The sequence below is a fragment of the Chlorocebus sabaeus genome, chromosome 20, assembly GCF_047675955.1.
Source record: "Chlorocebus sabaeus isolate Y175 chromosome 20, mChlSab1.0.hap1, whole genome shotgun sequence".
Lineage (NCBI taxonomy): Eukaryota > Metazoa > Chordata > Mammalia > Primates > Cercopithecidae > Chlorocebus > Chlorocebus sabaeus.
The window spans coordinates 21,330,351-21,350,511 of record NC_132923.1 but is presented as its reverse complement, the minus strand read 5'-3'; the positions used below and the strand labels follow the sequence as shown (position 1 = coordinate 21,350,511).

At 45.6% G+C, this 20,161-nt stretch overlaps 1 protein-coding gene across 3 annotated transcripts in view; it reads right to left on the bottom strand.

The window, feature by feature from the left end:
- Positions 1 to 4,963: 4,963 nt before the first annotated feature.
- Positions 4,964 to 20,161, bottom strand: part of NGF (nerve growth factor) — a 52,111-nt gene continuing 36,913 nt past the window's right edge. For 2 of the 3 annotated variants that reach the window (XM_007977456.3, XM_007977454.3), the window contains exons 2-3: positions 12,666 to 12,789; positions 4,964 to 5,853 (exon numbers count right to left, since the gene is read on the bottom strand). In XM_007977456.3, coding sequence (XP_007975647.1) covers positions 5,116 to 5,841 — 726 coding nt within the window. In that variant the 5' untranslated portion in view covers positions 5,842 to 5,853; positions 12,666 to 12,789 and the 3' untranslated portion in view covers positions 4,964 to 5,115. The remainder of the gene's footprint in view (positions 5,854 to 12,665; positions 12,790 to 20,161) is intronic. The other variant, XM_007977455.3, reaches the window with a different exon arrangement.

Here is a 20,161-nt window from a genome sequence, read left to right as displayed (position 1 = left end):
CAGTGTGTGGGTGCATGTGAGTGTAGAACGAGCACTTCCTGGCTGCTTCTCAGCTTCCAGGGATTATTCACACATACACACACACATATATGCATACACACTATCCTTGTGTGTGTATGTTTGTATATTGTGTCTATATCTGTGCATATATGTGTATATAGCTGTGTGTACTGTGTATTTACATATGTTTCAATATACAGTGATTTATTATGTACCAACATTGAATCAAATGCCTTACAATACAATGAAGAAAGTTCTCTTATTATCACCTACATTTTACATAAAAGAAAACTGCAGTGCAGAGAGAGAAGTAATTTGTCCAGTGTCACTCAGCCAAGCCATGGGTAAGGCCAAGCTTGATCCCTGATGGTCTGTTCTTGCTCTTGACACCAGCCTCTGAAAACTACCCAGATGCCTCACATGCCTCAGGGAGGACCCTGTTTTCAACTGAGACCATTAACGCATGTATGGCTGACACAAGGTAGGTGCAGAGGATAGGAGCAGACAGGGTGGGGATGCTGGGGATAGAGAAAAAGATGGAAGCTAGGTTCTGTCTTCCCTTCCTTAAGACATTGATTGCCTGCCACATGCAAGATTGGGTCTAGGTGCTGAAGAAACACAGATGTGCTGCATCCTTGACTTTAAGGAGCAGTCCTGGGTTGGAGGCATTCTCTGCAGGCTGCTGTGGTAGAGGGAAGATTTGCACAACTTACTCTTGGCCCTGGGCCCCCTGAGCCATCTTCACACACCCAGGTGAACTTTGGGAAGGTCAGAGCTTTTCAGTTGCAAACCCAAGTGAATTAGAGCAAAACAGATCCCACGTGCTTGACACGTGGAAACTTTCAAAGCCAATGGTTTATAAACTTGCCAAGGGCTGGGGGAGTAAACACATCCCAGAGAACAGTGGAGCACTTCTCTGGCATTGATACACATAAGCAGAAAGCACAGCCTTCCCCGCCGCTTGCCTTAAGATAGTCTTCAGTCTTAGAACCCAGAGGCTTGCTCAGAGCTAATCCACATAAAGTGTTTAGTGTGGTGCCTGGCACATACCAAGCTCTTAATAATTGCTAAGGTCACTATTAGCATTGCTTGTCACAGAATAAACCTAGGATACATCTATAAAACTGTCCATAAGCTTCCTTGCCTTGTGGAAAGTTGTTTCACTCTATTCTAACATCCTTTTAGGGGTTCTCAGCTAATCTACTTTTCAAAACAAAAATTTATTATACACTTCTTAAGTGCTAGCTAGTTTTGTATATTTATATATATTATTTCATTAAATTATCTCTCAGCCCTCTGAGAAAAGCACTATTATCATCCATATTTCACAGGTGAAGAAATCATCAGAGTTTCCATATGTCAATTGTCAGAGATGTTAAGCAACTTGCTTAAGGTTACACAGCCTTAGCAGAAATACTTGTTTGACTCCAAAGTCTACCACTATGCTGGAATCACTAGAATCCAGGTGGCCTACCTGAACTCGGATTCAGGCATCTGAAGCTGAATAGCTGCTGTTCTTGCTTTTACCCTCCTGGTAAAAGCAGGCTATGCCTCTATCTATCTATCTATCTATCTATCTATCTATCTATCTATCTATCTATCTATAATGGCCTGGCTATGCCACATCTATATTCCGTGATGTCCACTGACCAGAGGGTTTCCCTTCTCCAGTCCATACATGTGCCAATAAACAAATATTCAGTGAGCACCAACATCGCTGCTTCTCTCCTATAATCAACACAGGAATTGTTAAGTTTGGAATAAATTACTTTGCCTAACACTTGTATAGGACTTGACTGTTTGCTTTCAAGTACTTGGTTTTGCTTCTTGCTCACAACTCTGGGATATAGGAATGATTATTTTCATTTCACAGCTGCAAGAACTGAGCTCAAAGAGGAACTGTTGCTTGCCAAAGTTTCACAGATAGAAATGGGGGAGCTGGGGCCAGAACCCAGCTCTGCTGACACCAAGCCCAGAGTTTGTACCATGACACTGGGCTGCTCCCTCGGCACTGGGTTTGGCTGGTGACCTCGACTCTGAGCACCCGTTGCCTCCCACTGTTCCTTTCCGGCCTGTGCAAGGAAGACTCCCAGGCCCCTGGGTTCTCCATAGCCCACACTTCCACTCGGTTCCGCTTCTCTTGCCCAGCTGTCTCTCCTCCACGGAGCAGACACGAGACCCGGGTGCCCTTTTGTCCTCTACTCCAGCTCTGGGCGGATCCTCCTCCCATGATGTGGATGATGCTGAGGAGAAAGTGGTAAGGCTTTTAGGAGGAACACTGCTGTTTCACGGAAATGAAAATAGCTGCTGGGTTGTTGCTGAAACTCTGTCCCCATGGTGGGCTTTCTATTAGCAGGGAAGGGGGTCAGGCTGGGGAGGCTGGCGCTCTGGTTGGGGGAGGGCGTCAGAGGGACAACTGAGTGTACCCCAGAGCCAGGCACCCCGCGGTCTCCCAGGCCGGGGCCTGAGCCTTGCTAGCAGGGCGGACAGCCAGGGCGGGCGCTAGCTTTCTTGCGCATGGTGGAGGATGCCTTCCACCAAAGGAAGCTGCCGAGGGGAGACGGATCTGCTCTCACCTTTTGGGCTTTTGGGGAACCAAGGCAGAAAAATCTCAGTGAGGCACGGGAAGGAAACTTTTGCAAAATGTGCCGCTGCCGCTCCTCAGCAGAGGATAGTGGGCGGTTTGAAGCTGTTTTCTCCAAGTGTTCAAGTGGCTGGGGCCCTGGCGACCCGGGTCAGCCTCTCTGGGACAGCCCGGGTGGGTCTGAAAGCCAGAGCTCCCCCGCGTGTGGGAGCAGAGCCCAAGCTGCGGAAACCACCGGGCGCTGGGTTGTTTTTGGAAGGCTCCGACACCGATCAGCCAAACTGATATCCCTTATATTGTGTGAAAACATTGGCTCCCAGGCTGGGACTCCAGCGTTTCCGCCTAGAGCAGATTTTGCCTTTGGGTAGGTGGTGGTGTTCCTGGGGTGAGGGGCCCTCCTCTTACCGGACACCCAGGAGAGCAACCTACATGGAAGTGAGGGCCTCAGCCTCCGGGCTCCCTCAGAGGGTCCCCCCTCTTGGCGGCCCAGGGGAGCCAAAGACATTTTTTAGATGTCCCAATGTCTTACAGTGCTGCGGGCAGCACTCCAGGACCCTCTTTGTTGGTGTAGCTGCTCACAACCCACCTTCGTGATGGGGAGCTTCCTGAAGGCCTCCCTCTCCACTCCTCTCTCCCCACATCCCAGGTCCAAAGTCCAGTTCTAAGAGAAAGAAAGGCACCCAGAAATTGTTTGTAGGGGCACCTAGGATAGGTGAGGCCACTGGCATTGGACCCCAGTAAAAAGTCACAGACGTAGATCACTGGGAGGGCTCCCTCGCGAGCCCTGTATCTCACCGAGAATCTCAGCACAGAATGTTCTAGCTGGTGTTTCTTGAACATAAATCTTTATTCCAACTGCAGTAGCTTTGACAGAAAAAAACAGGGCACATTTCATCATGCTTCGACCCTAATCAAATGGTTCTCATGCCAAAGCTCCCTACGGTTCTAATTTGCCCTATTTGGATGGGGTTGGGGGTGGGGCAGGACAGCGAGAGTTACAGAGGGAATGAATAAGACCATTTGCTCTTTTCTCGGATGGACAATTTGGGCCTGTTCTCTTGAAAACCAGTGTAGGCATTTCATCCTCGGGGGGAGACAGGACGGCTAGGAGGGGAAAATGTCTGTCTTACTACAACTGCTCTGTCTGGGGCAAAATTGTGGCTTCAGGGAAAATACAAAATGAAAGTTGCAGGGGAAGGGGGTTGTGTGAGGCTAGGCGGAGCGAACCCTGGAGTCCCTCTGTCACCTTCACTCCTGTCTAAGATGCTGTGGATGGAATCAGTGTTGATGAACACATTCACAAAGCCCCACGAGAACCACCCAGGTTGCTAACTTTCCTGGAGGCTGGAGAGTGCTGGTAAAGATGAGAGATCACACCTTCCTCCTCCTGCTGCTCTGTCCTCCCCTCCCCTTCCTCACACCCCACTCTGGCCTTCTCCTTGTCCTCCTTGTTTCATTTCCCCTGTTGGGGAGAAGCAGAAAGCCGTTGTTCTCTGCCGGCCCACCTGTCCTCCACATCTCCCGGTTTATTTGGTTCTCACTCCATTTACTTAGTCTTTCTGCCCCACCCTCTTCTCTGCAGGTCTCACGGCCCCAGTCACCTTTGGTCACTTATGGAAATCATCCAATTAAGAATAAAAAAGTTTTCAGAAGTTCTTTCCCATCTCTGGCTTCCTTGGCTGTGGGCCAATGTTGGGGCCCCTGGAAGTTGCTACTGTGGCTGTTAGTAGGTTGTAAGAGTGTCGGAGGCACTAATGTTTTCTTGGGGTAATGAAGTCTTTCTGCAGGAGGCTGCTGAGGGATAAACCGAAGAGTGGCCATGAGTACTAAGGCCAGCTGAACATGAAACCAGATCTACTTTGACAGGCCTCGTGAGATTACTCTGTTACAACTCTTCCAGACAGCACATCTTCCCCTACAAATGAGCAGCGCACAGATCTTTGGTGCAAGCCTCGTCCCTGTCTATCGAGTGCCCCCAGGACTGAGACTGTGCCTCTGAGGCCAGGGCAGCCCCGTGCCCAGTGGTGATCTGCCTCCTGATGAGGCTCCACTAACTTCCCCAAGGGAGGAGACCAGAGCCCATGCTTCCAGGCGGTGGGCAGGTAATCCAATGATTAGGTAGCTTTGGCTCTGGAATGTAGAACAAAATTGCAATCCACCAGGCTTCCTTTGCTAATCATGCCTGACTTAGGCTAAAATATCTGAAACCAGTTAGCCTTTCCTGAAGTTGCAGCACTGGCTGGGGGTGGGGTAAGGGTTACAGGTGGGCCTTAGAAGGAGCCAGGGAGTACTTTGGACAATTCGGACAATTCCCCCTGCATCTTCCTGAGACTTGCAGATGATTTTACTGGGAAAAATAACCAGTGTCAGCACACAGGATGCTTCCAAAAATTTAATAAATAATGATTCTTTAAAACTGTATAAACTATAAATTACCATGCAGTCCTTATAATTTAAAATAATTTACAGGTTGAGGTAGGGAGGGGCCCAGGAGAGTGTGGAAGGGGCAGGGGAGGGAGCGTGTCGGCAGGTCAGGCTCTTCTCACAGCCTTCCTGCTGAGCACACACACACAGGCCGTGTCGATCCGGATAAATCGCCAGGCAGCCTGCTTGCCATCCATGGTCAGCGCCTTGACAAAGGTGTGAGTCGTGGTACAATATGAGTTCCAATGCTTTGAGTCAATGCCCCGGCACCCGCTGTCAACGGGATTTGGGTCCCGGCACTTGGTCTCAAAAAAGTACTGTTTGAATACACTGTTGTTAATGTTCACCTCTCCCAACACCATCACCTCCTTGCCCTTGATGTCTGTGGCGGTGGTCTTATCCCCAACCCACACGCTGACACTGTCACACACCGAGAACTCGCCCCTGTGGAAGATGGGGTGGGACGATGACCGCTTGCTCCTGTGAGTCCTGTTGAAGGGGGCAGCACCACCGACCTCAAAGTCCAGATCCTGAGTGTCTGCAGCTTCAGGTGGGGGCTGAGTGCTAAACAGCACACGGGGTGAACGGAGTCGCCGCTTTTTAAACAGCCTGGGGTCCACAGTAATGTTGCGGGTCTGCCCTGCCACTCGGGCAGCTATCGCCACTGCCGGGGCGCTGCGGACTCTGCGAAGGGCCGTGTCAAGGGAATGCTGAAGTTTAGTCCAGTGGGCTTGGGGGATGGTGTGTCCTGCAGGGACATTGCTCTCTGAGTGTGGTTCTGCCTGTATGCCGATCAGAAAAGCTGTGATCAGAGTGTAGAACAACATGGACATTACGCTATGCACCTGGAATGAAAAAGAAATGAGGGTGACTCCATGGAGTACTAAATGCAGTCAAAAGGCAGTTTCTCGGTCCCTCAGAGTTGACCTCCCACGGGGAATCACAAAGAGATTTCATTCAAACTGGGGCATTTCTGAGAGGGAAAGGGTGTGCTAGCAATGCTTACACCGGGACAACAGGCATAAGCCGGGCTGACTCAGGCAGTATGGATGTGTGGTCTCTCCATCCAGGCTTCTCCAGGAAGGGACAGAGCCCCTAGAATTTTGCCCAGTAGTTCAGTATGAGCTTGGAAATATCAAGCAGAATCCTTTGAGTTCTCTGACGCTTAAGGAGGCTGAGGGAGGTAGTAAGAGTCCATGTGTGTACCAGGGAGGCCAGTGGGGAGAGTCTGACACCTCTCCCTGGCACTTGTGCCTTGATGTCATGGTGCTGTCCTGCTCAGCAGTTCTGAATCCTCTGGGAAGGCACTGGGGAGATCTGCTGGGGACATGTCTTCAAGCCTCAGCACTGGGTACCCCCTTTCAGACAGTGCACTGGGTCAGCTCTAAGATCTGGTGACTCGGAGCCCTTGTTATGAATTCACAAAGCATCATGTTTGGCAAAAACCTTGTGGCTCTGGGACCAACTTAGTCCAGGCACCTCTTCAGACACTACCCCACATATATAACTGTGGACCACATAATAGTTCCTCTTTGTGTAATGTTTTCAAAATGTGTTCACTTCTATCTTCTCATGAGTCTGTGAGTTCGATTAGGATTTATCATATTTATTTCACATATAAGGAAACTGATTCACAGAAAATGAACTAACACTAAAGCATTGAAGTCACAAATGAAAACTGAACCAGAAATAGAATCCAAAGTTGACCCCTTACTAAGCCAGTCTGTCCTTCCATCCACCCTTCCTTCTTTTCTCCCTCCCTTTCTCTTTCACTCTTAAACATGTCTTTTCTTTTTATTATTTGTTCTTATGTGACTATAGATCAAATGGTATGGATCTATCTGTCCCCAAGAGGACTCTATACTACACTGCAGTTACCCCACAAATAATCCCCCCCACTTGGTCAAGTAGTTATAGAATTAGTTCTGCTCCTAGCGGGCCTCTCACTGGCCTCTGTGGCTCTCCTGTGCATACTTGTAGATGTGTAGCAAACGTCAGCTCCTCTGTAAAGCTTCCATAGATCTTGGTTGGATTAGAAATATCACCTGTAAGAGTGTTCTGCAAACTTCCAATTCTATCCTTTCTCCCATCTCTCCTTCCCACTCTCATGGGTCATTCTACTTCCTTTCCACACAGATATCACCTAGTCCTCGAAGGCTTTTCAGACCACTCTAATCAAAAATGATATCTTTCCATTCTGCACTTCAGAATAGCATAATTGTATGTGCATATGTGTGTGTGCGTGTGTGTGTGTGTGTGTGTGTGGTATGTTCTCTTCTAAATCAGTGTAATGACAAGAACTCTGCATTGGGTCTGGGGATTAGAAAACCTTATTTGGATTCCTACTCCACTACTTGTTAGCAGAAGAAACCCATTTAATTTCCCAGAGCCTTAGTGTTCTCATTGATCGGACGTGGGCAAGAAACACTATTTCCCAGAGTCATTGTTAGGATGAAGTAGGTTCTCACAAAATTTGTGTAAATTATGAGTTAATTCTGTCTCCTTGTGTCAAGGACTTTGTCTTTTGTGTTTTCTACTGCTGGGTTTACCTCTCTCAGACCTCCTTCAAAGCCATTTTTATTGTCTCACCTTGACTGTGAGGTACTGGAGGGTGGAGCTGTGTCTCATCCACCTGTGTATCTGGGCACTCCATGCCTTGTATTCCACAACAGTTTGTACATAACACTATCACCTCTCCTAGGGTTGTGGATAATCACTGACTTGTCTGTATCCCTGAGAGTGCTTTGGAAGCTGCACATTACGCATTTCAATATTTCCAGGGCCAGTTGTCGTGTCTGGCATGTAGTAGGTACTCAAATGAATGAAAGAATGAATGGGAGTGGCAAGAGAAGCTCACCATCTGCCTTCTTTCCATCACAGTGCGTGGTTTCTTTTGGCCTTTGTGCATATGGCTACACACTGCTTTTCTAATCTGTTTTAAGGCAACACATTCTTCTCTTCCATACTGTGCTTTTATTCGACTGGAAATAGACAGCTCTTTGGCGAGATACCAAGAAGGAAATCACCAAATTCTTTTCTCTTTGGTTTCTTTGAAGAATGCTTCTGTTTGCTCCAATTCTCCAGCTGACCATGCAAAGGAGGCAATGGCATATCTGGGGTTTTGACCATTACCAGATCTGTTGGCTAATGGTCTTGCAGATAAATGTCTGGACAACTCTTAGAGGACTGAACATTCAGTTGGCAGCAAACCTAAACCCTTTACTTTTGCTCGTTTTCATGTTTCATTTCTTTGTTCTTCTCGGTACATAATATCTCTTATCAGATAGATTAAAGGAGAAGAAAGAAAACTGAAATTCATCCCCTTATATCCAAATTAGTAACACTTGTTAGAATTTTGAGGGGAAAGTGAAAATAACTAAATAAAAAGGTTTCAATGGACATAAGGGACATATTTCTCCCTATTCCCCGTTACCCTAAGTTCCCACTTCATTCATGGTCTCCCCTTTGGTGGGCTCATCCTCTTCTAAGGAGACCATTGAAATTTCTGTGCAATTGACTCCCATACCTGGATCTCTAATCAACTAGTCTTTTGAAGCTAGTTCTGCCTTCCAGCTTCTTGAGGGCAATTCTCCATAGATACTGGCATTTTAAATGCAAGACATCCAAAATGAAAATCTCCATACTCATAATCCTAATTAGGACCATCTTCTCCCCATCTTCCTTCTCTGCATACAACAGCAACAGACCCATTTTGGATCATTTGATTATTAGTTTCCCAGCTGCCATCTCTTTTGATCCTCTCTCCTCATCTCCCTAAACACGCTTCTTCACAGTTTCCTTTTTCTGTTACTGGAACCATCATTCATTCATCCATTAGCTCTATACCTCTGCTTATCCCTCTGCTTTTTCATCCCTGACCTCCATCCAGCCTTTTTGGTTCTGTTTTGGTAGCATTCTCTTGAAACTGTATTTTCCCTTCCATTCTCATCTCTGGGCCCCTAGTTCAGGTCATGGGAACAGTCTCCCACCTGACGTCCTGGACCCTCATCTCTCTTCTTCCAATGCCTTCTATCCCTGGCCACCCCATTTAGCTTCTTAAAACCTGCTCTGATTCATATCACCCTGCTCAAAGGAACCGGTGCCAAGTCCTTTGTCTATAAGCCAGTAGGGACTGCTCTGCCTGGCAGTGGGATCCTGCCTCCTTCTACTCCCCTCACATAGTTTGCATTCCGGGCGCACAAAACTCCTGGGGGCAGTTCCTGCTTGGGCTTCCCCACCACTGCCCTTTTTCAGACTCTTCCCTTCCAGGTGTACTCCCCTACCCTCCCAGGGCCTTTTCTGCTCTCCTCCTCTGCTGGTGGAATCCTCCTGTTGTCCTTCAACAACTTCAGTGCTGCCTCCCCTGGGGAGCTTTTTCTAATTCCGAGACAAACTACCTTCTCTATCTCTCTCTCTGTGTGTCTCTTTTTCTTTTGTTTTGTTTTATTTTTGAGACGGAGTCTCACTCTGTCGTCCAGGCTGAGGTGCACTGGCTCGATCTCAGCTCGCTGCAGCCTCTGCCTCCTGGGTTCAAACAAGTCTCCTGCCTCAGCCTTCTGAATAGCTGGGACTACAGGCACATGCCGCCACACCTGGCTAATTTTTGTATTTTCGTAGAGGCGGGGTTTCACCATGTTGGCCAGGATGGTCTTGATCTCTGACCTCGTGATCCACACCCCCTCGGCCTCCCAAAGTGTTGGGATTACTGGCGTGAGCCACCATGCCCGGCTCCTTCTCTATCTCTTAAAGCCTTCCCTTTATATTCTCTTAGGGCAGTTGGATTCTCTTACCCTCCCTTCTAGAGGACAAACTCCCTGTAGGCAGCAAAGTGTCCTACTCATCTTTGTTGCCTCCAGGTGACCTAGAACTCCTAGGTAACTCCACCTCTAAGAACCTGTGAGTACCTAGACAAGTCTCCTGCCTCCAGTGTTCCTTAATTCTCCATCTGTGTGATGATGTTTAAGGTATCTTCCAACTAGTATATTCTTTCATTTTAGGCACTTACAAAGTTTTCTACTCTGCCTTGCATCTGCTGTTTTGACTGAACTGGCTTCACGAAGTTCCTAAACTCTAACACTACCTTTCCACTCACAGTCAAGATACCAAATGGTATCACATTTAATCACAATGGAGATTTGTATCAAAGGCAGATTGTTTCACTAAGACTTGAATATGTCTCAAATATATCTCTCATTTAGATTTTAGGTTTAAAGTTTTAAAAAAATATATATTTAATTCACTCATGAGAGTGTGTTCCTATAAACTTTTAAGTTTTTAAACAAAAACTCTCTTTTAAAAAATGATCAATAGATAAAAGAAAAATTGAGTGCATTCTCTATTCTAGTGATATAATGCACCGTTTAGAAAAGAACATTCTTTTTATTTTTGATGTGAACCAGAGGAGAAGTTTTATTTATTTTTTTTTTAAAACACCCTTTGAAGCTTTTCTCCTGAACAGATGACAGCCTTCTGTGTGGCTTTACTAAGCAGAGCTCTGCAAGCTGAATGATCAGATGGGGAGGATGCAATTAGGGGCTCACATGAACAAACATGTTCTATTTAATGTGAGAATGGTCTTTAACTGTCTTCCTCCTACCTAGAATGGAAGATCCATGACTAAGAGTGGGGTGGCCCATCGGGATGCCTTTACAACCAGCCACTGATGGGGTGCCCCGCTCCCTTGCCCTCTTCTGAACCAGCGGTACATTCTGTGGATTTCCAGTGGTTCACACACTCCAGTAATAGGATACATTTCTTGCACTAGGTGAATGATCTTCAAAGATTCTGGCCTCACCTGAATAGGTGATGGAGCTGCTGGACAGAGCTAAGCAACTGGCCCAAATATTTGTGGTTAGGAGGGCTGACGGCACTGGGAGGCTTGGCAACCGTGCCTGGGGAGATGTGTTGTAGAAGGGAGTGAGAGAATTCCTGCCTTGGACAGAGCCATGCCAAGAGCTGCGAGCGATTCTCGGGCTAGAGATGGGATACATGAACCCGGGTCACTAACAGTTGGCGAGAGACGAAATTCTTGTGGCCAAGGAAATCTAGCCTCCTCCTCCTCCATCTCATTCGCCACATTCCGAGAGTGGGTCAAGGGTCGTTTCTTGTTTTACGCTTGACCTTCACTCTAAATGTTAACTGGCTGCTGTCTTCAGTTGTAAAGGCTCGAATGCTCTTGGGGGTCGGAGTGAGAGGAATTCTGTGACTTCTCATTTCCCCAGCAAGGTACTTCAGAGGTGTCCTGGGCTGGGCTGAACAGAGAGAGGCATCGACAGAGTAAAATCCAGAGCCTCTGTTAGTATCTCCCAGACAGGATTTATTGGGAGGAGGCATGGCTTGGAAGGTACATCAGAGATTCAAGTCCAGAGGCTCCCAAACTTCAGGGCATCAGAATCACCTGGAGAGTTTGTTACACTACAGACTGCTGCGCCCCATCTTCAGAACGCTCGATTCTGTAGCTCTGGTAGGAGGACACTAAGAATCTACATTTCTAATAAGTTTCCAGATGATGCTGATGCAGTTGGTCTGTGGACCACATTTTGAGAGCCACAAGTCTAGCCTAATTCTTTAACTTTGTAGAAGACGAAAATGAGCCTTGGAGAGGCTAAGTGACTTGGGTTTTTGCAGCCAGTGAGTGGCAGGGCCAGTCTGTGGACACCTGACTTGAGCTCAGCCTTGCTATCTTTTAGAGGAGAGAGACCTGAAGCCATATGCACACTGTAACTGATAGGTGCTGGGGTGAGTTTACTCATCCCCCAACATCGAAATGAAAATTCCATTCAACAGATTATAAGTTTTACCTTCCTGATGCCACAAATCCAGATATTAGGGAATATTTAGATATTGAATTGTTTCACATCTGCTTTGTTGGATTTCTGGGCACCATATAGACTTTATCCAAAAGCACTTAAAATGCCCATGATAGAAATATGCAACCAGAAAGCACTAGCAGGTACCGGCACCCGTGGGGTCATTGGGTTCTTGGAGGGCAGGTGTACTGGATACATAAATGGGAACCAAATCAACTGATCTGAATTCTTAGAGACATACCTTGACATGAATGAGCTGAGATAGTAATAATTATTATTTATTGGGTATAATTTTCTAATTAACCACTACACAAACCTGGGAGGTTGGCCATATCATTCCTATTTTAACAATGAGAAGCCAGAGATGTAGTAAGATTAAGTAATTGTATCACAGGTACACGCCAAACAGAAATGGAACTCAGAGCCAGACCTCCTGTGTACAGATCTGGAACTCTTCCACACCCCTCCACTCCACTAGCCAAGGGCACAAAGAGTGGCTGTGAACCTTCCATTTCACAAGCTCCCTGCTCAGTCGGACCAGAGAGTTGTGTGGAGGGTCTGATTGACACTGGCTATTCAAGGTCCTGTGTTTGGTGACTTTAGACCCTTGATGCAGCTCAGACTCCTGATATGTCCCTGGGGACCATGGGGCCAACCTGAGGGCACAAAAGATTTTCTCTCCTGGGCTAGGCAGGCTGCATTTGCTGCATCACCGAGAGCTTCTCCAGGCCCTTGCTGCTCAGCAGTTCAATCTGACTTGCCCTCTCAGGTTCTGTCACTTGGGACCCGTGCTTCTGGCAGCTGCAGAGGCAGGACCTCGGCAAGGCCAAGGCCCCTTAGGCACTTACCTCAGTGTGGCCAGGATAGAAAGCTGCTCCCTTGGTAAAATTGTTATTGGGTCCGGACGCTGAGCTGAGCTTGGGTCCAGCATGCCATCCAGCCCCTTGGACTGCACGACCACTGACCAAAACTCTGTGGAGGGGGAGAGCTGGCATTAGACTGGTACCTCACCACATTCCCTGTGCCCTACACAGTGGGGAGGCATGTGCCAATAGGACAAATTCCATTTCCTTGAGTTCTGGGATATTACCAGCATCAAGGCCCAGGAAGGAGCTAGAATTTGGCTACCGAAATTCACCGGGGTCTGGCCTCTCATAGTCCTGTAGTGGCACCTGCCTCTCACTCTTGTGCCATACCTTTTGGTTTCAGTCTGGACACTGTCCATGGCTGATCTTGCACCTAGTGCAGGTGTTTCTAGACACATGCCAAAGTCTTGCCCCAGCAGATCCCTAATCTGGCATCAAAATGGAAATTGTTCAGTACCTGACACATGCAGACATAGTAGATCCAACTCTGAACCAGTCTAAAATACATTATACAGATGCAAAATCCCTGACAATCCAGAGCAAGTTGGTGCTTTGATAAAAATGCAGATGAGTAATGGTGACAGATAAGACAGACTGACCATTTGAGAGAGAGCATGGAGCTCTCACAGAATCAAACAGGAATCTCAGAGTACCACAGTGAAAAGCAGGTTTTAGAATTGGAAGCTATGGAGCTGATACAATTTTAAAAAATCAATTTTAGGCTGTAGTTTCTAGAAACAATGTAAGCTTTCTATTCTCTTCTCACCTCTATAACCTAATCTATGTAGGCGCTTCATTCATTCACAATATTTTCTGGGCACCGACTATGTGCCAAGCACTGTTTTTGGTGTTGAGCAGCAGTAAATAAGACAAACAAGGCCTCTGCTCTCAGGGGGCTTACAGCCTTGTCTAAATAAGCAAGATATCTCCAGATTCGTTATATGCCATGAAGGCAATTACAGGGTCTGATGATAGAGGGCAACTGCAGGAGGTATCGAGGGGCCACTGTAGACGGGACACTCAGCGAAGAGTTCTCTGAGGAGATGGCCGTCAAGCTAAGATCTGGAGGATGAGAAGGAATGAGGAAGAGAACATTCCAGGCAGCAGGAACAAGTGCAAAGGCCCTGAGATAGAAACAAGACAAAGGTTCTGAGCATGAAGGAATGAGACCTAGAAAATGAGCTAGAGAGCCAGAAAGAGCCAGGTCTACAGAGACACAGCACGGAGTTATGGTTTTATCCTCAGGACATTAGGAAGGGAGTGGAGGGCTTTGAACAGGAGGGTGATATTTATGGATAAATGAATGAATGATTATGTCTATGACAGAATTTGTTGTAGGGTGGAGAAGCCCTCCCAATAAAGTTCTAGAATGACATCTTAACCTTCCTGTCCATAGTCTCTTTTCAACTCCAAAAAATTCCTCTCCCTGTGGTATCTTTGTCCAGCGTGGATCCCCACCACATAGCTTCATCCAACTCCCTCTCAGCTTGTGTTATGAAAGCAAATGTCAGAGAAGCCACCACGGGTCCCCAAACTCCAACCACGAAGAGGAGCTGGAGAACAGGGGAGGTAGCAAGGGCCTCTGAAGTGATCTTCAAGCCACTAGAAATCATGAAATTAAGCCCTGGGATGTCTCCATTCTTATTCGTTTCCCATCCTGCTCAAAATAGTCTTCTTGCCCCAGAAAGAACAAGAAAAACCTTTCAATACTCAATTGGGGTTGAAGGCTAGTGATGAAAATGCATACTCAGACACTCTTTAAAAGGTTACATTCTGTGACGAAGAACATTTTCATGCTCTCCCAGGATTGGACTTAGCATGGGAGAGGGAGAATGGCATGTCCCCAGGGTAAGAGGTGGATATTATCTGGTCCCATTAGTCATGGGAAGACGGTTTCGTCTAGTCCATAAACCCTTCATCTGGGTGTTTGGCTAAACCTGAAAGGTTGCAGGCTGGAACCCACACACCTGCATTCTGATTCAGTTCACTCTGAGCTTTCTCCTCTATAGAAGGAGATTCAGTTCATCTCTGAGCTTTCTCCTCTATAGGATGAGAAGCTGGCACAGACGAGAGCTAAGGTCCTCTTTGGCTCTGATCATCTGAGATTCCATGACTTTGATTGTTTTCCAGGCTGCATTGCTACTAGATGCTTAAGTAGTACTTTCTCTCACCCCAAAATTGGGATTCATTTATTTCATTGATTAAACACTTAAACTTGCAGGTCCTGTGCTGGCCACTGTGTTAGGTGTCAGGTGCTAGGGATACAAAGAAGACTAAGATATAATACTTAACTTCCTAGAGCAAGTAATCTAGAGATAGGAAAAGGCATGCATATAAACAAACATTTAAAGTACAGTGCGATCAGTATGATGTATATGTGACATGATATGGAAGCATAGTGGAAGGAGAAATTGATTTTATCTGGCCAGACTGGTTAGAGACATATTCATAGAGGAGGTAACATCTGAGCAGGGTTCTTAAGGATGAATAAGAGTTCATTAGGGAAGAAGGGAAGGAAAGGTCCCAGAGTTCAAGAACTGGGTGGAGGTCCACCATGGCATTGCAAGAGGAGTAGGGGAGAGGAGAGGAGTATAGAATGGGCCTTACACATAAAGAGGTGCTAATAGACTTGCAGTACCCTTCTGGGGCCTGCCCACTGAACTTCTTCCTATAGGACACAAAAAGCCTCCGCTTTTAACCAGTGGAGCAACCAGAGAAGGAATAGTGACTTTCTCTGGAAATATTCTGGATATTCCACTACAAGCTAGGATGACTAGAAGAAGAGGGAAGTTTGGTTTAAATAAAAAATTCCACAATTCCTAGGAAGATCTGCATTCTTAGGGTATCTACTGTAAGCCAACCACAATAGATTCCCTGGCCCTGTATCTGCAATTTCTGGACTAAGTCACCTTGGTGCACGCCAGGGCCAGGGTCTCCTGCCAATCTCATCTGGATATCTGATTGCTATATTTGAAATTGTGTCCAGCATTTCCTATGCCTTTGGCCTTGTCTTATTCTGTGTTGATATAAGCAGTTTACTACTGCAGAAAGAAATTCTCTGTCCACAATAATGAAACTCAAAAAGATTTTTGTAGATATTGTTGTCATTGTTTTTAGTCTCATGCTAATGAAGGTTGAGGCTCTAAAATTAAATCCAATTTAAATATTACAAATTTCTAATCAAGGCATTGGGACAAACAACCCAAATGCATATCTATTTTTAAAACCCTGTTTTCATAGAGTAATCACTTAAACAGAAATCAGCTCTCACACTTTTGATAAATGCATAGAAATAAATCCCAGCTCATTTCAGGATCATATTCTGTTACTTCTTACAGGGCACAAAGGAATCCTAATAAAGTCTGGTGTACCTCTTCTAGAGCTTGTCCTGTTCTGGGTTTTATGCTTTGAAGCAGTGGTTCTCAAAGTGTGGTTCCATAGTAGTATTGTAGTAATCTCTTAGAACATGTTAGAAATGCAAATTCTTGGGTTTTACCACAAACCTACTGAATCAGAAACTCTGGGAATGAAACACAGCAATCTGTGATTTAACCAACCCTGCAGGTGATTCTGATAGTCACATAAGTTTAAGAACCATTGCTTTAGGGCTTCCACCTTGTTCCTCCTCATGGGGTGAAGGATCCAGTGCAAAGACAAAGCACCAACCCAGAGCCAGTCCACTGCTGTAGACCACCTGCTTGAATGTAACTTTCCATATAACAGTCAAAGGTATGTTGTGGGCTTCTTCCCTCTTCTGGACCATACACCTAGGACTTATCTCAGAACCCAATGTCCAACCAACCCTGAGCCTGGTAGAGCTAGGGGAGAGAGGGCTCTTCTTAAGACCTCTGAGGTTAATCGATAATATTTTGGTCAATTTCAGTCATGAAACTTAGATTAATGGCAAACTGTTCAAAATCCAATCAATATATAGTTTAAGGAAACTGTGCCTCTGCTGATCATTTGTCAGGGACTAATGGGCCTAAGCCGCAGCCATTGAAACCCGATAACTCTGTCAATCTCCATCCTTTTAATCCCTCCACACTCAGATTTTGTGGGACATTCTATCTATCTCACTGGCTCCCCGTTTCTACTGTCCCTGAATCCTCTATAGCAGTGGTTCTCAACTTTGTCTGTAGTTTGGAATCTCCTGGGCAGCTTTCCGCACTCCTGCTGCCTGTGTCTCACTTTCAGAGATTCTGATTTCATTGACCTGGAGTGCTGCCTGGGCCTCGGGAATTTGTAAAGCTCCCTAAGTGATCCCAATATAAAGCCAGGGCTGGGAACCCCTGCTGCATAGGATGAATGGGAAGTTTGGAATTGTCTTTGATAAGCTAGTAATTGTGAGACATTATCAAGAAATTAATATATCTCAGAAAACATAAAGTTCAGGTGTGGTCACATTATAAGCCACAAGAAGGTCTGAGAATATAGTTGACAAACTCTCTGGGGAATGTTGCCCCCGTCTCTCCTGCCTGATCCATGCCCAGTTGTCTAGATATAACTAACATTTGTGAATTGGAAGGTTTTTGTTTGTTTTCCTCCTTTCGTGCCACTTAAAATGTTCTCTGGTGTTGTCTATTATTGACCTTTATTAAGGCCATTACCAAGCACATCAAATCACCTCAAAATGGCCAAAGTTGATTTTTTCTCCCCAAAAGAGCTCTTAGTCAGCAAACTTCATGGTTGTATTCCATATTAGAAAAGATTTCAGATTCCTTTTCCCATTATGGACAGACTCCAAGTAAGGACTAACAGAGAGAGGGGAGGATTAAGGGGAATAGTTACAGCCTATAGCAATCACACCAACAATCATTCTTATACCCTCAACAACATGTCCTTCATCTAAGACATCCTAGTGAGTTTCCCTACTCACCGAGCTCTCCTGGGCGGAACCTAGGAGAAAGGGGGCTGCAGTTGCCCTGACATCCTTGATGTAGTGCAAGCTGCTCTTGGGACTAGCCATTGCTTTGGAGCACATGGGAGGAGTGGTCCCAGAGGTCTTTTTGGCCAAGTGTCCCCAAATCTTTGGTATTCAAAATTTCAGCACATGGTCCTTGAACTTAATAATAGTCCAACCCACTATTTGGTAATAGCCAAATTGATCACTACATCAAAGATGCCAGGGCAGCTTCAGCCCCCTTTCTCCTAGTTTCCACCAAGGAGAGCTCTGTGCGTAGGGAAACTCACTAGGAATGTCTTATATTAAAGACATGTTGTTGAGGAAATAAGAATAATTGTTGATATGACTGCTGTGATCTTCCTGGCTATAGCCATTCCCCTCAATTCTCCCCTCCCTCTGTTAGTCCTTACCCTGAGTCTGTCCACAATGGGAAAAGGAATTTGAAATCTTTTCTAGCATGAAATATAATATGAGGTTTGCTGAGAAAGAGCTCTTTTTTGAGGGAAAAATCAACTTTGGCCATTTTAAGATGATTTGATGTGTTTTAACTATCCAGTGGTTTTGGCACATCCAGTAGGAAATTAATACCAAGGACTTAGGAAGACATTAAGGTTCGGTGAAATTGCTGTTCTTTTTGATGAAAAGTTTCAATGCTGACAATTCTAAAGTGCCCTGGCACATTTTCCTGAAAGAAAAATGGTCCTATGGCTCTTTGGGAAATTTGTGGGTAAATTACAAAACCCTTTCTAGCACTTCCCCGGAGAGTCAGACAGCTGTAAGTAGGAAGAAGTTGTTGTGGTTGGCTGACCTCAGCTTCAGAATCAAAGGGCACTTGCTATGAATGAGAGTGGCCTTCTATTGTGTGTGGCGAAACACAATTCGCATGTTTACCTGACTGGAGGAATTCATGAGCTGTATAACGTCCCACACCCCAGGGAGGTTTTCAAAGTGTGGGTAATTAAAACAACATTAATGTGGTAGAAGATAAGACATCTAAACACACAGCAGCCTTCCGTTACAGAGTTGAGGGCAGAATATTTTTGCAAGAATGTATGGCTAAATAATAGTCCTTGTAGTATAGCCCATCAGCTTAGTAATACTGGTAATATATCTATAATCTACATTTGAGTGCCAAAAACAATCCAATAATTTTTCAAACTTTTCTGAGATCCTAAGAAAATATCTCCTTGGTTCCAACTGGCTAATCCTTAAACCACACAAAAAACTCTATTTCAGTGATGCTTTTGGCCTTTCCCTGGTCCGTTGTTCCCATACTTGGGACTAAGAGCAGACAGTGGTACTGGGAGCAACAACTCTCAGGTTGGTTGCAGTCAAGGTTCGCATATAATCGTAACAGCACCTATGGAGTCTCCAGGCTACTGCAGACCTTGAATGACCACCTAGGATTGAACACACGAAGGAAAACAAAACGGTGCCAGTGAATGTTAACTCAGATCCAAGCCCTTTATTCTACTTGCTTTATAGGATTAAATGTCCTCGGCTCTTCTTGAGCTAGCCTTTTCCTCTCAGTGTGTGGTATGTTTTCTAAGCAATAGGTCAAGAAATGTTACAACACATAAGTCTATAATGCGATTCAGATGTAACTTCAGAAATTAAGACAAGGTAAAGATTCATAGCCCTGAAAAAGACCAGGAACTATACTGGCTTAACCGACACATGGTATTCCGGTGCTTTAAAAAAGGCAGGCAGTCCATCCTTCAGTTAAGGAGGGATAAGGGATGAGTCATGGGACTTGAATGTAAGGATTCAAGTAAAATGCCACCCTTACTCATTAAAGTGTCCATTAGATGAGGCCATTTCTGTTTGAGCAGCTGGACTTCAGTTTCACTGCAAAAATCGCTGCACCTCAACCAACCTGCATCCAAGAAAACATGGATCACAAGCAGTCAGCACCAAACACATCCCAAGGGAAACTGAGTCCGAGGACACATCAGATACTGTTCCACTCCACACCACTCTGGAGTGACAGCTGCCATCGTGTCTTCAGCTCCCTTGCTCTTCTGCACTGACATTTCCTAGCTTGTCTGCTGACTTCACATCCAGAAAATCTGACTCAAGGCATGAAAGAGATAACTCAGCCCAGCTTTGCCCAGGCATGCAGCACATGCAAATCCTAGGTAACCTGAGGCGAAGATAAGAGCTGGAAATGAAGAATTTACTTCCATGTGTGTGTTTGTCAGGGGGCTTTGTGCTGTTTTAGCTACTTCCTGTGCATGGCTTTAACTATCTTAGTCCCATATGGGCTCCTATTATACAGTAACACATATGACTTATGGGGAATGCTGGAATACCATCAGGGTGATTAACTCTAATGAAGGGCTATTTGACAGGGATTTTTGAGCTTAGGTTAAGGAGTTTCATCTAGTTCTTTCATTATCTTGGGAGGAAAGGTCAGGAGAGATGAAAACCTGCTGTCCTTTCTAAAGTCACTTGCTTCTCATATAATTATATTTCAGAATATTCCCAGTCTTCTAGTGTTTCTTCTTTTAAGGTTTATTTGATAATGACAATGTGAACAAAATAAAAACTCTGCATTGGGGAAATTTACTCCGGA